Source organism: Chlamydotis macqueenii, chromosome 4 (assembly GCF_036417535.1).
Source record: "Chlamydotis macqueenii isolate bChlMac1 chromosome 4, bChlMac1.mat, whole genome shotgun sequence".
NCBI classification, from domain to species: domain Eukaryota; kingdom Metazoa; phylum Chordata; class Aves; order Otidiformes; family Otididae; genus Chlamydotis; species Chlamydotis macqueenii.
In genome coordinates, this window is record NC_141559.1 from 18,948,283 (window position 1) to 18,963,577 (window position 15,295).

General features: G+C 41.3%; 1 protein-coding gene across 4 annotated transcripts in view; it reads right to left on the reverse strand.

Annotated features, from left to right (window-relative positions):
• Positions 1 to 222: 222 nt before the first annotated feature.
• Positions 223 to 15,295, reverse strand: part of MAPK10 (mitogen-activated protein kinase 10) — a 162,576-nt gene continuing 147,503 nt past the window's right edge. For 3 of the 4 annotated variants that reach the window (XM_086746327.1, XM_086746328.1, XM_086746326.1), the window contains 3 exons: positions 8,374 to 8,437; positions 7,697 to 7,774; positions 223 to 1,695 (listed from right to left, as the gene is read on the reverse strand). In XM_086746327.1, the coding sequence (XP_086602453.1) occupies positions 1,553 to 1,695; positions 7,697 to 7,774; positions 8,374 to 8,437 (285 nt within the window). In that variant the 3' untranslated portion in view covers positions 223 to 1,552. Of the gene's footprint in view, positions 1,701 to 7,696; positions 7,775 to 8,373; positions 8,438 to 15,295 lie in introns of all 4 variants that reach the window. The other variant, XM_086746329.1, reaches the window with a different exon arrangement.

Consider the following 15,295-nt stretch of genomic DNA (forward strand, 5'->3'; position numbering starts at 1 on the left):
AATCCTACATATTATTACCTGGTAAAATCAATCTGATATTCAGTCACTGTTGGGTTCTTTGGACTTGTCAAAACCGCCCCAGACCCCTGACTTGCAACCCTTCCAGCCCAGCGCGCTAGCTGATTGATATCCTCTACTGTTACTTAGAATACAGGAATACTGGACGCATGCACACTGTGGTTCTTTTCCATGTAACACAGCTGATAAAACTTCCTGGGGAGTCAGATGATTTGTCATGAGCAACTGAACAGCCAAAAGCACCTAGAGGATGCCCATTCTCTTAGTAGTGGAGGTCCCCACAAGGAAATGACTTAAAGGGAAAACAATTTCTAAGCCGCAAACATACACCGAGGGGGAGTGGGCCACAAATATACTTTCTCTATAGAACCTAGTAAAGAACCAGATGTAAAATAAAAACAAGTTGTTGCACATCCTTTTGATCATAATCTGCCCGTTCTCCAACCCTGTCATACCCCCTAACAGACAAGCATACGTGTAATTCATAATAGCGAGCCTATCTATGAACTAAGATGATAACTCACTTAACATGGACAGGAAAAGTTGCTTACTGAGAGATATCTTTCTGGGCTTAAACATGCATAAAAAACCTTCATTCTTCTTCCCTGTAGCTTGCAGAGATATATGTGCTTCTTTCTAACCTGATCATAGCTTGGCATATCTGCTCTAAAAATCAGAACAAGTCTCAACATTCACAAACATTTTTCTATGAAGCTCTGTGGCTTCTTCTTTCAATACAAACTGGTTATTATTTCAAAATATATATACAACTCTCAGGAGAAATTTTGGTGCTACATCTTCAAGTGTCTGAGGGAGCCACAGTTCAATGTGATTATTTACACTTCCACAAATCCTCGTACATGATACGCAACCTCATCAATGAAAAAAGAAATAGAATATATACTGGTAACATCACATGTGTAGTTATGCAGTTCACCTGAAATGGGCCATTTAGTTGTGGAGTGCACACTAAGGATGTATGGAGATGCGCCTGTTCCTATAGGCACACAGCTACACACGCTGCCAGAATTCTATTGGCAGGTGTGTGTATGTGCTATTCATAGATGAAGAAAAATGCATGTATATCCCTATCTGCCTCACTGGGCAGAAGACAACAGAACAGAGAGTGAAGGCAGATACACACTCGTATGTTTGAGAGTGGCTACTGCACACCTTGTCATGCCAGTGTGAAAATGACAGTTGCAAGTTGCTGGTTTTGCAGCCATTAATTTTACATCTTATGGGGAGGGGGTAAAAAAAAGGATTTTTCAGTTCCTTTTTTTTTTTTTTCCCCAGTAAGCATCATTGGAAGAAGACCAAAGCAGAGCAACTATAATTTAAATATACACTTGAGCTTAGCTGCATTACATAACTCTGTAGGAGAAGCAGGCTGAAAAGATTTTTTTGTTTGTTTGTTTCATTTAAATCTTTGTGGTTTATTTCTCTTCCTTCTAATCTGTTAACTCCTGTTAATTATTTCTCCTAAATTACATCATCCTCTGAAGAACGCTGGGTTTCGCAGGCAGGCGGCTAGTCACCTGCAACAACCGAGGGGTCCCGCAGAGGCTTCCAGGCTGCTGTCCGTGTCAGACGCCAGTGTTTGATCCGTGGACATGGATGAGATGTCATTGACAGATGAGGATGGAGGAAGGCTTTCACTGCTGTTCACTGCTGCACCTGTGCTACGAAAACGAACACCAACGTGATTAAACCTGAAACCCCAGGACTTTTCAGAGTTTAAAAAGCAAAAGATACTTACCCTGTGGCAACAGGCATGTGAGTACACAGACCATTTTAAACAACGGCAAACATTAGCAGAAAATGGGCCATACAAACTTTAGGCATTGGATAATATTAATTATTTTACCAGGAAATTCTGTCCCTCAAAAGCCTATTTTGAAAAGGTATAGCTCACGTTGTGTCTATCACTCTACTTCTTTCTAGCTGCCTTAAGAGTTACAAAACACTCAACAATCAGATGCCTGCTAGGATCACACAGGCACCAAGATGATTAAAAAACAAACCCAGTCCTCCATACTTTCTCCTAAAATCCCAGTTTTCTTGTAGGTAGTTTAGTAGAATGGGTGGCATCAAATCAGCTAGTGGCAGCGCAGAGAAGATGGCTGTGAGGTAAGGCTGATTTCCTCCTGGTTAAGGACCAGGTGACTAAGCCCATGATTTCAATTGTGACAGTATTTTTGTGTATCCAAGTTTACCTGTCCTCTGTAAAATGACAGTAGTACTCCGTATTGTTTAAAAAAAAAAAAAATACATCACTTCGACTTTGTGATGCAATCTCAAGGATGTCTCATTGGTGACTGCAGACAGCAAACATCCATCTTTTCTGATGATGAAGATTTGTTTTTCTAAGAGTTATTTACACGTACCTCATTCATATCAATCAGTAATCACCCAGTACAATACTGTTACTTCATGTTTACATGTTACTAAACCATGTGGCATTTTATGAAAATACTAATCAGTCAAGACAAATGTATTTAGATATAGTCAAAATCTGACTGAATTTAATTATATTAATGACTAAAAAATATATTAGCTTTCTAAATGTTTACAGTGCTGGACAGAAGCCTGCCATTTAGTCACAGATTCTGTCCCAGAAGTAAAACGGAAAGAATTCCAGTAGGTTCAATCAGCTTTTGACCAAATTGTTGCTGTGCAGCTTTCTTTGATGAATATGCAATCAACTTAGCTAGGCAAAATAACTGAAGAAATAGCTGCAAAAATTGTATAGGCAACGATTTTGTTACACTCTGTCTGATTCAGCATCACTGAATTCAATAAACCCTGCTATGTTCCTTTCAGCAAGTATCACCTCAGCCCATAAGTTTCTGGAAAGTGCATTTTTATGGTTATTCCTAGCTCTCAGCACAATTCCACATGACATGACACACAGACCTGATAGTCACTGTTGCAGCCCCAAAGCACCCAGACTCACAAAATACCCACAAAACCAAAAGAAACCACACCAAACCTAAATGACAGAATTAAAGCAGCACTTATGCAGCAACACTGAGAAACCCAACCAAAAGGTGTCCAAGTCAATAAGTAATGCTTCATTTGCTGTGCTCAGCACCTGCCTGGTGCTACAAAGCAGCTTGTTCCTGAAGGGATGGGTGCCAGGTGAAACAGTGCAGAAATTACAGACGTGCATTCAAAAGAGAAAAAGAGCCCCATTTATGAATTTACTGTTTGGCAGGAAGCCTCTCGCTGGCTGCAGGGTCGAGGAAAAGAGCAAAAGGTTAGAGCAGGTGAGAAACAGCTCCTGGGATCTGTTCCTGGCTCTGCCATTGACTCGACAGATACTCTCTTAAGCCACACACCAGCTTCCCTGCTGTAAAGCAGGGATTCCTTCCTCAGAGGGCTCCTGAGAAGGCCTATTTAATTAGCACCTATGGAGGTGTCTTTAAAACTTCAGTTGCAAAGGGGGGCATATGTGGGGGGAAAAAACCTGAAAGAACTGCAGCTTTTGCTGTTTCCACGGGATTTGCTCAGCTTCTTATAAATTGTGTAATTAGTAGTTGTTGATATAGAATCATAGAATCATAGAATGGTTAGGGTTGGAAGGGACCTTCAAAGGCCATCTAGTCCAACCCTCCTGCAAGGAGCAGGGACATCCCATACTAGGTCAGGTTGCTCAGAGCCTCATCCAGCCTGGCCTTGAACGTTTCCAGGGATGGGGCCTCCACCACCTCTCTGGGCAACCTGTTCCAGTGTTCTATAACTCGCATCGTAAAAATTTTTTTCCTAATTTCTAATCTAAATCTACCCCCCTCTATTTTAAAACCATTACCTCTCGTCCTATCGCAACAGGCCCTACTAAACAGCCTTTCCCCATCTTTCTTGTAGGCCCCCTTGAGGTACTGGAAGACCACTATCAGGTCTCCCCGGAGCCTCCTCTTCTGCAGGCTGAACAGCCCCAACTCTCTCAGCCTGTCCTCATAGGAGAGGTGCTCCAGCCCTTTTATCATCTTCGTGGCCCTCCTCTGGACTTTCTCCAACTGGTCCATGTCCTTCTTGTGTTGGGGGCTCCAGAACTGGACACAGTACTCCAGGTGGGGTCTCACCAGGGCAGAGTAGAGGGGGAATATCCAGTGTTGCAATGCTTGGCAAGTCCATCAGCTGCTTATTTCGGGCTCTGCACACGACAGAAGAGGGGTACTAAAGGTATCCAGTAGCTCTTGGGTGACAGCAACAGAACTGACCAAATCAAACAGCAAACAAAGGGTGAGAAGGGAAGAATAAAAGAGCAATTTTCAGCAAGAAAAGGAACTGCTAAGAATAAGCTGCACTAAGATGAGTGCTATTTAGTATCTTCAGTATCCGGAAATGAGAAGACAGTTGCAAATGCTAGGGATGCTGGGTAGTGAAGACTAGGGGAGCTTGTGAGAGGAGGTTAGGTAGCATATAGTGTCAGAGCAGAGGAAATCTGCAAATAGCAGCAAGGTTATTTATTTTGTACAGAACTTAAGTTTAATTCTAAATGATCTACAGCCTTGTATTATTTTTTTTTTATTTAATGGAAATACCTGCGGTTTGATAATACCAGTCAGAAACACTTCTATTAATGCATTAACCAAATAGAAAACAGTATTGGTAAATTCCTCCCGTATCTTTGCTTCTCTGCTTTAGAAATGACAGCAGAAGAGTCCTGAGACTACTAGTGAAATGTTCTACTGCACTTCTTGGTAAAGCGAGTAATTTAAAATAAATAATACATCTATGGAACCCAGAAAGAGACCTCAAAAGAAAATGCACATATTCATGACTGATTGCCTCATATATATATATATATGTATTTTGGAGAGGATCTAGGTGTATAAAAGGTATGTATCTTTAGGTTATAAGGGTGTAGATTAGTCAACAGTCCTGAAGGTTGATTAAATTTAGTGGCTATTTCTCACGTGCATTGTTGTGACTGAGTTCCACTGTGAAAACATTTTATTCTAATCACTTTTATTCTCCCAGCTGAGTAATGATATGGCATAGACCCTTTGAATAGTGAGCATGCCAGTAGGGGGTACTTATGAATATAAGGCATTTTAAATAAAACAGAACCGTTTAGCAATTCTGTGACATAAAAAAGAACAGAAAAGCAAAAATCTACCATCTAAGATTAAATTCAATGTTGTTTGCACATGTTGCTTACATATTTATGTAACCCATATATATACACACCTACACACCAATCTTTCCACTCAGTTCAGCACTACTGGTGCCTTAAGCAGATAAATTTGGTCACTGTGATCTATGAAAGATAGAAGTCAACTAGATAAAATGTAAAGAAAAGCAGTAAGTTTGAAAGATTGAAAGATGCAAGTAGTAGGTTCAAAGAAAGGAAGACTGATTAGGGATGCGATAATGGAATTTACATGAGCTAAAAGCTGCCAGGAAAAAGGTGGAGGAAGCTGTTCTCCATGAGGGTTCCTGAAACTACAAACACATGAACAACAAGTCTCTTGTCTCTGTCATCATAGGTAGCCCCAAATAAAGTGCAAGTGCTGTTGCCTCTGAGCTTTGTTGGTGACAAAATGTGGATCTCTGTTTAATGGCAGCTGAGTGCTAGGATGCTCGCCTGTCTTTGCTGTTAGGACACCTTCTCCCAGTCACATAAAAACGAGCTAGAGCTGTCTTGGTTGTCACTAACAACCTGATCTAGTCGGGGATGTCCCTGCTCCTTGCAGGGGAGTTGGACCAGATGACCTTTAAAGGTCCCTTCCAACACAAACCATTCTATGATTCTATGCTGTCTGGAGACAGGACAAGAATTAACAGAGTTAAACTGCAGCAAAAAAAAAAATATTTAGACAACACAATACAAAAAGCTTTTTGAAAATAAACAAGGTAGCTTACAGAGGTTTTTTTTGGTATAGGCAGCAGAAGTATCTGTTGGGAACAGTTTTAGACAGTTGATTTTGTTTGTCGGACATGAGCACGAGGGGCATTTGATGTTTCCCCCACACTCCACATTTCAAGCTTCTATGTTCTATTAACTAATTCTTCAGAGGACAAGAGGAAGCACTAAGCAAGTGACACCCTAATACACATGCACTCTAAGTAGCCGGCACTGTCAATGGGCAACTATTATCCTTGGTGCTGTCAACTTCAGCTGTCTCCCCAAAAGCCCTGATCTTGTAATCACAGAAACTCATCTGCAGCTCACTTGCAGCAAATCTTAGCCTTCTGAATTCTTGTCAAGAACACCAACCAACAAGTAATGTGTGCGTAGAATCTCCCACATTTCCCTTATGCTCAGAACTGGTGACTTGTTTTACCTCATTTTTTCAGTATTTCAGTCAACTGAAAAAAAATTAAGTCTGGTGCACAAAGTGATGAAAACCAGAAAATCCACTGTTTCATAAAACAGCCTCATCTCAGAGCAATTTTTAAATAGCTGCTATATTTGTTGGTGCCTAACAATCCAGAAACAGTCACAGGGGAACAGCAAAAGAAAGATGACTAAGAAATAGCAATTTGAAAAGTTTGGAAATGTTTTACATAAAGAATAAGAACAGAACATGGAATGCATAATGAAATCACTGGGTAGTTAATTCCTGAAACCAGTAACTACAATGTTGCTCGATTGTAAATCAGACTGCAACCACCATTCTGCAGAGGAGAGAGTTTAAGAATGAGGATTTATCAGATACTTGTCAGGACCTCAGATTTCTTTTCAGGAGTGGTACAGTAGTTTGGTAAATTAAATCTGCAAGTCCTATACTTTGTTTGCTACTCAGCAAGAATGCAATGGATTGCTTTTGATATCTTACTTCATCGATGTCAAAATCCAGGTGCAGTGCTAGAGCTCTAATGTTACCATCCAGCCCTCTATTAACTTCACCCACTGTTGCCATGTTTCCCCTTGTCCTGTCATTTACTAATGATGCATTCTTTTTCTAACATTAGACTAGCTCAGCAGGGAAAAAAAAATCTCTCTGAAAATATGCAGAGAACACTGAATTAATTTATTTTACTTTGAGGAAAGGCTCTGCAGAAGGTAGAGCACACTGTGCTCAAAATCTGGGCAGTTCAAGTCTGCCAGTGAAAGCGTACCTTCACAAACAGTATTTTTGCGTGCTGGCAGTCACTGTTTGCATTTCTGTGAAAAGACTGCCAATATGAATTTTCCTCAGATAGAATTTAGTTGTGTTTTCCTTTGTGACAGGACTTTAAGAATCTGTGTGGAAGACAACTTTCCCTTCTCTTCAAAGTGTCAACCAAGCTTGTCAGCAAGCTGTTCTAAAGTTATCAGACATCTGAAAGGATAAACTACCAGAGTAGGTACCAGATACTTACATGGTGGGGTGCAGTGTCGCGTGTCCAACAGATGGATAGGTCCTAACCACCAGTTTTGCTTATATTGACTAGCAGATATCTAATTGATATCTGTCTGTCTATTCACCCACAGGAATATCATCTGTAACCTTTCTGTAGAAAACACCAGAATGACTACATCTCAAATAGCAAGCAGGCCAATTTTTAAGTATCAACATGACACTGGAGCACAATTAATCAAGGTTAACCCATTAGAAGCACTGGATTCCATAAAAATTTCTTAAGTAGTCTACATAATTACAAGTGTAGCCCCAGTGCTTCAACTAGCTCCATTCTTTTTGTCAGTTCAGAAAATACGTAAAAGTTATTAAATGGGGCTGAGTACCTGAAGGAGAAGGCTGTCCTTTTACTACGCCATTTTTAGTCTTTTCTTCAGAATTCATTACTTCTTTGTAGATGAGTTCTGGAAGAGAGAATTGCAACAGTTACAGAAAGGAACCAGTGCCTGTGATCAGGAACAAAATAAATATCATGAAACACAGTGTCATAGCCCTCCCATGAGCTCCCTAGGTCTGCCCTACCTTGTCTTCATGAGTCTGACAGCCATACTTGCCTAAGATCTCTCTCTTCCACTCCCCTCCTCTCCTATCATCTATTTTCAGAGCTGAACTGAGACAAATGGGGTTAAACTAGAATATATGATTTTTTTTTTTTAAAGGTGCACTATCTAGAAATGAAGCAGCATAGTAATACTGAGCTTTTAACTCTGGATAAAATTCTGATGCATGGTCCTGCTGAACAGTATTCTGTTCTCCAGATATCCTTAAATTTCAATGAACCTTTGGAATCTGCACCTCCTGTGTTAACATTAACCTGTGTAGATAATGATAGTCCTCAGAACATTTTGTATATTTTCACTACTAAAGCACCAGTTTGTAGGGCTAGTGTCAATTCTTCATGTCAAAGGAATTATGTTAGTTTTACACATATGTACCTGGCGGTGGGACATGGCCATTTTGCCACCAAAATGTCCCTTCCCGTATAATCCTAAACTGCAATTACCTTTCCATTCCTCAATTGTATGTTCCCTTTCATCCAGCTGTTTATCATATATCTGAGGAGGAGGCTGCAGGAGAGAAACAAAGCTATTTAGTCAATTGTTTGTTATACTGTAAAAAACTGAGTAATTATTTAAGTAAAGATAAATCCTCTTCTCCCTCTTTGTTATCTGTTCTGTACGTGCAAAAACCAAAAACCCATGAAACACATTTGAATATTAAAGGAATTAACACTTCTGGAATTCAACTCCTTTTGTAGAAGAAATCAATATACTTCCCCCTTTTTCTTCTTCTAAACAAGAGGCATAGCTGCAGTTCATATAGAACCCAGGTCAACAACACCATTGTGCTTATACTGAACCCAGAAACTCCACACACAGATTGTTTGCACTGGCAGAGAAAGTACTGTCGAAACACCAGACAAATACCAATCCTGATTAATTAGTAGTAATTTTACTATATTGCCCTTTCGACATCATACTGCCATACAAGCATCTCAGAGTAACTCTAATTTTGAAGTAAATCTCCCTGCCAGAATTTCTGATCCATGTTCCAAATTCTCAAGCTTGCCAGTATGCATATTTTTCAGTAACTTTGCTTTGACTAGAAAGGTTTTATTTTTTTTTTAATTGTATTTTTAGTTGATGAGAATGTCACAGAAGTAACAGATCCTGGAATTTACTGAGACAAAGGCAACTAGAGTTTTCAAGAGCCTGAATATCTGCTTTCATTGGGCAACTAAGCCATGTGTTCGTTGTCTCTTCTGATGTTTGCTGCCAAATACAGCAACCAAGTAAGGCAGAGGATCCTCTCCTCCTTTCTTCTACCAAAAAGCTTTAGTATCTGAGGTAAGAGTGTCTAATGAAGATGGAAACAAGATCTACAATACTTTTTTCACTTATAAGTATTTCCTCTAACTTTCATCTTGGGCACTTAGCCATTGTGCCCCTTTCAAAACATCCTACCACTAAATGCATATTTACCAAGCTATTTTCTGATTCACTAAGAAGTTGAGAATTTGCTCTCAGGACTCTTAACATCATCAGTCCATTAAGCTGTTTGCATACTACAGATAAAACTGAGAAAGTAATAGCTCAGTGATGTAATATGGCCCAGGAAAATTATATGATAGCTGGACAAATCCACTGAAAACAAGAGAAGTTCCTGCAGGTTGAGATTTGTATCAGGGCTAAAGACAAGGGAATTAGGTGAGGTCCTGGATTGCCAAGTCTCATACCTGAGAAGATGCTGAGAGGGAACCTGAAACAAATGCCATGAGTTAAAGTGAGTGCCAGGCCTCAGCAGGGAGAGCTGAGGTTTCACTATGTCAGCAAGGTAAGACACAGCCACATAAGAAGTCAGTTCAAAACCAATGCAGCTGTTCTCTTTTTCAGCATAACAACCCTTCTCGGTCCCTTCCAGTCAGTCTTGAAGCTTAAGACAGATTCAACCAAAATCGATGCAGTCTCTGTGAGAACTCCAGGTTTCTGCTGATTGTGGTATCAGGGAGCTGAACGCTACAAAAGAGTGCAGGTGAGCCTCACCACTGACCAGTGGCATGTAGTAAGTAAGCTCTGCTCCTCCAGCTGAGCCTGCTCGACTACTGCTCAGCCAGCCCTACAGCATGTATTTCTTACCAGGGGAAAGCAGGGAAAGCTGGCAAAGAAAAGGAAACCCTGGGTGGGTAGGAATTTACAGGAGACTTGCAGGGGCTGTCAGCTCCACTCTACATAACTGGCTCTTGGCTTTTACGGTAGCAGTAGGGGAGGCATTTGGCTGAACTGTAGTCTGAATCACAGTGACAGACCCACTGCTTCTCTGTCAGGTGGAAGAAAAGCAGGTAAATGAAGCTGGACAAGAATATCCTGCAAGTACCTTTCTTTCTAAAAGCCTCAGGGAGGGGCTTACAAAAAGCACTGGCTGTGGGTAAAATTGCTGCTACCAAGTGTAAACACTCTTTTTACACCTTCCATAGAAAAACAGGGATATTTCTCTCCAAGACAGAAATCAGAGGATAGATTCCTTCACTACTTCAATTCCCAAACACAAATTACAGAATCCAAAGGAACAAGTGATCAGATGCACATTTCTGTCAGTTCATACAAGCACAAAATCTTACAAGAGCTTACGTCTTTTCTAATTTATTTCAGCTATGTCTTAAGCAGGCATAATTGGCTAATAGGCAACAAGAAAAGCAGCAGTAATTATTTCCTAGATTAACACATTCTGGAAACGAAGACATTTTCCAGGGAGAGAACCCAGAATAATCTCATTTGTTACCAAACTCCTATTTTGCTAAGAAGACTATCGAGGGAGGGCAACCAAACTATACTTCACCCACTGGAGGATGCCAGAAACTGCACCTGCACAGCATTGTGCTACTGCAGACCTGAACATGTGAGTTAGCAGAACCCACAGCTATAAAACATGGCTCTCAGCAGGAATGTGAGAGCCAAGGGCAACAAACATTCAGCGTGATAATGACAGGAATAAATCCCTCCTCTTCACACAGGCAGGACCTGTAACCTCGAAAGCCTGTGCAGAACATAGGTGAGTGGGTCTCCGCTGAGAGGCCGGGCTAGTGCTCTCGCACTGGGGGAAGTGAAGCTTTCCCATCTGAATTCGTTGATACAAGGAAATGAACCCTTGCGACGTATTTTCATTGATTCAAGGCACAGAGCTGAGCTGTGCCACAACCGTTTCACGAATTAATTTTTTTCCCCCATGATCCTCATTAATCTTCATGAGAACCACAAAGCTTAATACATTGTTATCAACCTAGGTAATCTCGTCTAGGCTGACCATGCATTTTCTGCTAACTTGTTTGTGTTTGCTTCTTTTTTTAAAAAAACTGGTTTCTAAAGTTAGAGGGAGGAAGAGAGGTTTTTAACAGTACTATTGTCAGAGCAATGGAGCAGACAGAGCAGCTGCCGTGCCTGGGTGCTCCTGGGCACCTGAGTTCAGTCTTGGTGCAAAGGTTAGCTTAAAAATAACTTTGCTGCCTAACTTAGAAAATCACTGAGTTCATCATTATTAATCTTCTATGTGGATGCAGCTGCAGTATTATACACATTCATATAAATCCTTCACACAGCACATCCCAACTGAGAGATATATGGTGTAGTTTGCACAGATTTCAGAAAAAGTGTAGTTAAACTAGCATTAAATCAAAGCAGAGTGTGGATCAAGCCTATGGGTGGCAGCATCTAGCTTCAGTTTAAGGTAGCCATTTTCTCCTCAAATTAGATTGATTTGTAAGCAATTGCATTGGCAACAATAACAAAGAATAGAATCTATTTTTGGATGCATAAGAGAAGGAATGAATTCTATCCTTCTTGCAGATACTAAAATAATACTTTATTGTTTCAGTCGTTCTTGGCTTTTACATTTTACAAATGGATTTTAAAAATGTTTTTGCATTAATGTTAGCATTCATTGAATATAATAAAAATTACCAAAAAAACCCCCAGAAAATATCCATATGGACATTTTTAAAAAAAAACCCCAAACAAAGAAAAAAAAATGACCCTAAAACAACACAAAACCCAAAACCCACAAAAGAGTTTTTTTTTCATGTGGTCAGATAAACAACAGGAGACTACTGGATTTGTTAAATACCTTTCTTATATCCAGGGAGGAAAAAATCTTTTCACTAGGGAAAAAGCAAAACATATGTTGAGGCTCATTTAGTCTCTCTTTCCCAGAGCAACATGGATTGGTTTGAATACCACTGCTAGAAAGCAAAGGGAATGGGCTGGAGCTCACACTTGAGTAAGTCCTGCCATCTCTGCCCCTGCCTTTGCAGAGTTAGTGCCAGCATGGTGAAGACCTTGGGATGAGATGTTTTTTGAAACCTTGGCAGGAGCAGGGCCTGATTCTGCATCTGTTCGAAGGATCTGTAGCAGGAGTTGTGCAGCAGCATACAAGGCAATGATAGAATTAGCAATATGGAAGTAACAGGGGCAATAGAGACTGTAAAAATTAATAGTGTGAGGTTAAAAATGTATTAAATGGCTTAGATCCTTATAACAGGTGAATATAAAAATTCCTTTGTGTTTTTCTGTTACTGATACAATTTATATATTTATTTTTGCAGTGCAAGCCAAAGTACATCAGTGTGCTGTCACCAGAGACCTGCAGTCTCTTTATAGCTAGAGAGGATAAGTGTCAAGGGCCTTGGGTTTCACCCTGTATTGCCCAGGGACTCCACAATGGGCTGGACATGATGTCAACTATGGATATGGAAGAAGAGGTGCCTCCGTACCCATTTGTTCCTTGGACTCTGCAGAGCCTTTTGGAAAACTCCAAGCATAGTACACAACACAGAAGCTGTGGTCTGAGCTGTTTCTGAACAGCTGGACTGTAAGGATAGCATGCAGCAGGAGTCAAGATTACTTGGCTACACACTGATGACTGAACAGCTTGCAGAAATGTACAACAGCAAGCTGGAAAAAAACTTTAGTTTGGTTTGGAAAAAAAAAAGTAGAAAAGAAATGCCTCTTTCTTCTCTAACTACTACTTCTCACTGACATTAACAAAGATTGCCGCAGAAGCTGTGTTCAGCTTCCATAATTAATCAGCTATAAGTGGATAGATGTCGCTGACTAGAGGAAATATTCATGCTTGTGTACAAAGCAAAGCTGCAAACTCCTTTTGTGAGACAATAGATGTGCACCATCGACCTCTAAGCAGAAAACCAAACCCTGTAATTGATTGCTAAAAAAAAACCCCTGTGGCAGATCACCAAAGAGTTTAGATAGAACATCTATACGCACAGGGCTGAGCAATAGAAAAGAACACCAGAAAAGATGCACAACCTGACAGCCTTGATTTTGCCATGAAGTGTCACATGTGGTGAAGGTGACACCTTCTTCAAAGCAGTTTGCCAAGGCCACAGAGCTCTCCAGAAACACTTCTCAATCATCATAGATGCTCAGAACTCACAGGTAAAATGAGATATGAGTGATTTTTATATTTTCCTTATGAAAAACTGTGAAACTTGAAATTAATTTCAACAGCTGGTCATAGATAGTTTATATAGGGCTAAGACAATACAGCAGCAGTTTCTGTCCTGGACAGGACATCAGACTGCGAACCGCAAACCAAGCTCCCTTCATAATGTCGTAGTTCAGCCCCGATCGGACCGGACTATGCAGTCTCTCTCTCACTCCCCCCACACTCCGAGAGAACAGGGAGAGAAAATATAAGGAAAAACGGCTCGAGGTTTGAGATAAGGACAGGGAGAAATCCTTAAAGTTACCGTCACGGGCCAAACAGACTCGACTTGGGGAAAACTATTCATTTATTACTACAAACAGCAGGATAATGAGACAGAGAACAAGATAACCTCCCCCCACCCCTCCCTCTTCCCGAGCTTAACATTATCTCTACTACCTTCCCCTCCCGAGCGGCACAGGGGGGAAGAGGGAATGGGGGTTGTGGTCAGTTCATCACATGTTGTTTCACGCCGCTGCTTCATGGTCGGGGGAAGAAGTCCTCGCATTCCTCCCCTGCTCCGTTGTGGGGTCCCACCCCTACGCCACAGTCCTTCGTGGAACTGCTCCGGTGTGGGTCATCTCTTCCACGGGTGCAGTCCCTTCAGAACAGCTGTCCCAGCGGGCCCTCCATGGGCCACAGCTGCCTTCAGGCATCCACCTCCCCCGGTACGGGGTCCTTCACGGGCTCCAAGAGGATCTCTGCTCCTCCGTGGACCTCCATGGGCTGCAGGGGGACAACCTGCTCCACCATGGTCGTCACCACAGGCTGCAGGGGAATCTTGGCCAGGAGCCGCATTACTCCTCCCCCTCCTTCTGAACTGACCTTGGTGTCTGCAGCCGTTCCTCACAACAGGCTGGTAGATGTCTCTCAGGATCTTTTTTACATCTTATTCACTTCTCATCTCCTCTCCACTTCTTGCAGCCGGGCTGGACCGAGTCGGGCCCAGTCGGCTGCCTGGCGAGAGGCCAGAGGGTGAGGCCTGCAAGGCCCATGAGGCCTGCGCCTCCCCCTCTGCGCCTCTGCCCCCTCTCAGCTTCTTCACATCTTCTCTCCTCTCTCTCTTTTTTTCTGCTTTCCCATTCTTAAACACGTTATCGCAGAGGCATTATCACGAGACATTCTGCTACCAATTGGCTCGGCCTTGGCCAGCAGTGGGTCCGCCCTAGGCCCAGCCGAGTCCCCTGAACAAAGGGGAGCGACTTCTAGCAGTTTCCTACAGAAGCTACCACCTTAGGCCCCCCCTCACTAAACAAAACCACGACATTGGTAGGAAACAGCATCACATTAACAAAAGGTAACACATAGGTTGGCATGCACTGAAAAATGAATGATGATTTACAACTCAGCCACTCGTGGGTGGTCCTAGATGCAGAGATACCCCAGTGAAATACAATCGTCTGAAAATTAACCCAGTAATAAAAGCAGTGCGAGTTACAGTGAATAAAACCCCATAAAATCTATCACTGCTGTAAAATTCTGTCAGCATAGAGAAATGCTTAAAAGGAATATTTTTAACATCTGATCTTTCTCTTTTCTAACAAATCTCTCTTCTAATGGATGGCATATGTCAGATAACAATAACTACAGTACAGTAAAATCTAAGATGAATTTTAAAACCAGTTAACAGAAAACATCAGAAAATAATCTATGGCAAATTTTGCTACTAGGTTTGTTCCCATGGAATGGAACAATACCATTCCCAAGTAGGAACCAATATGAGATCACACGGATATTCAAAAGGTTCCAAATCAAACTCATTTATAGGTGAAGAAAAAATGTGCAATATTAAGTTCTAAACAATTGCCCCTAAACAGAAAAAATTCTTCTAAGATAGCATCTTCCAGAAATGTGCAAGCAAATCTTTTAAGCCAAAAAATATTTGGTTAACTTTTTATGAAATAACATAATAATTGAAAAATTAAGGGGAG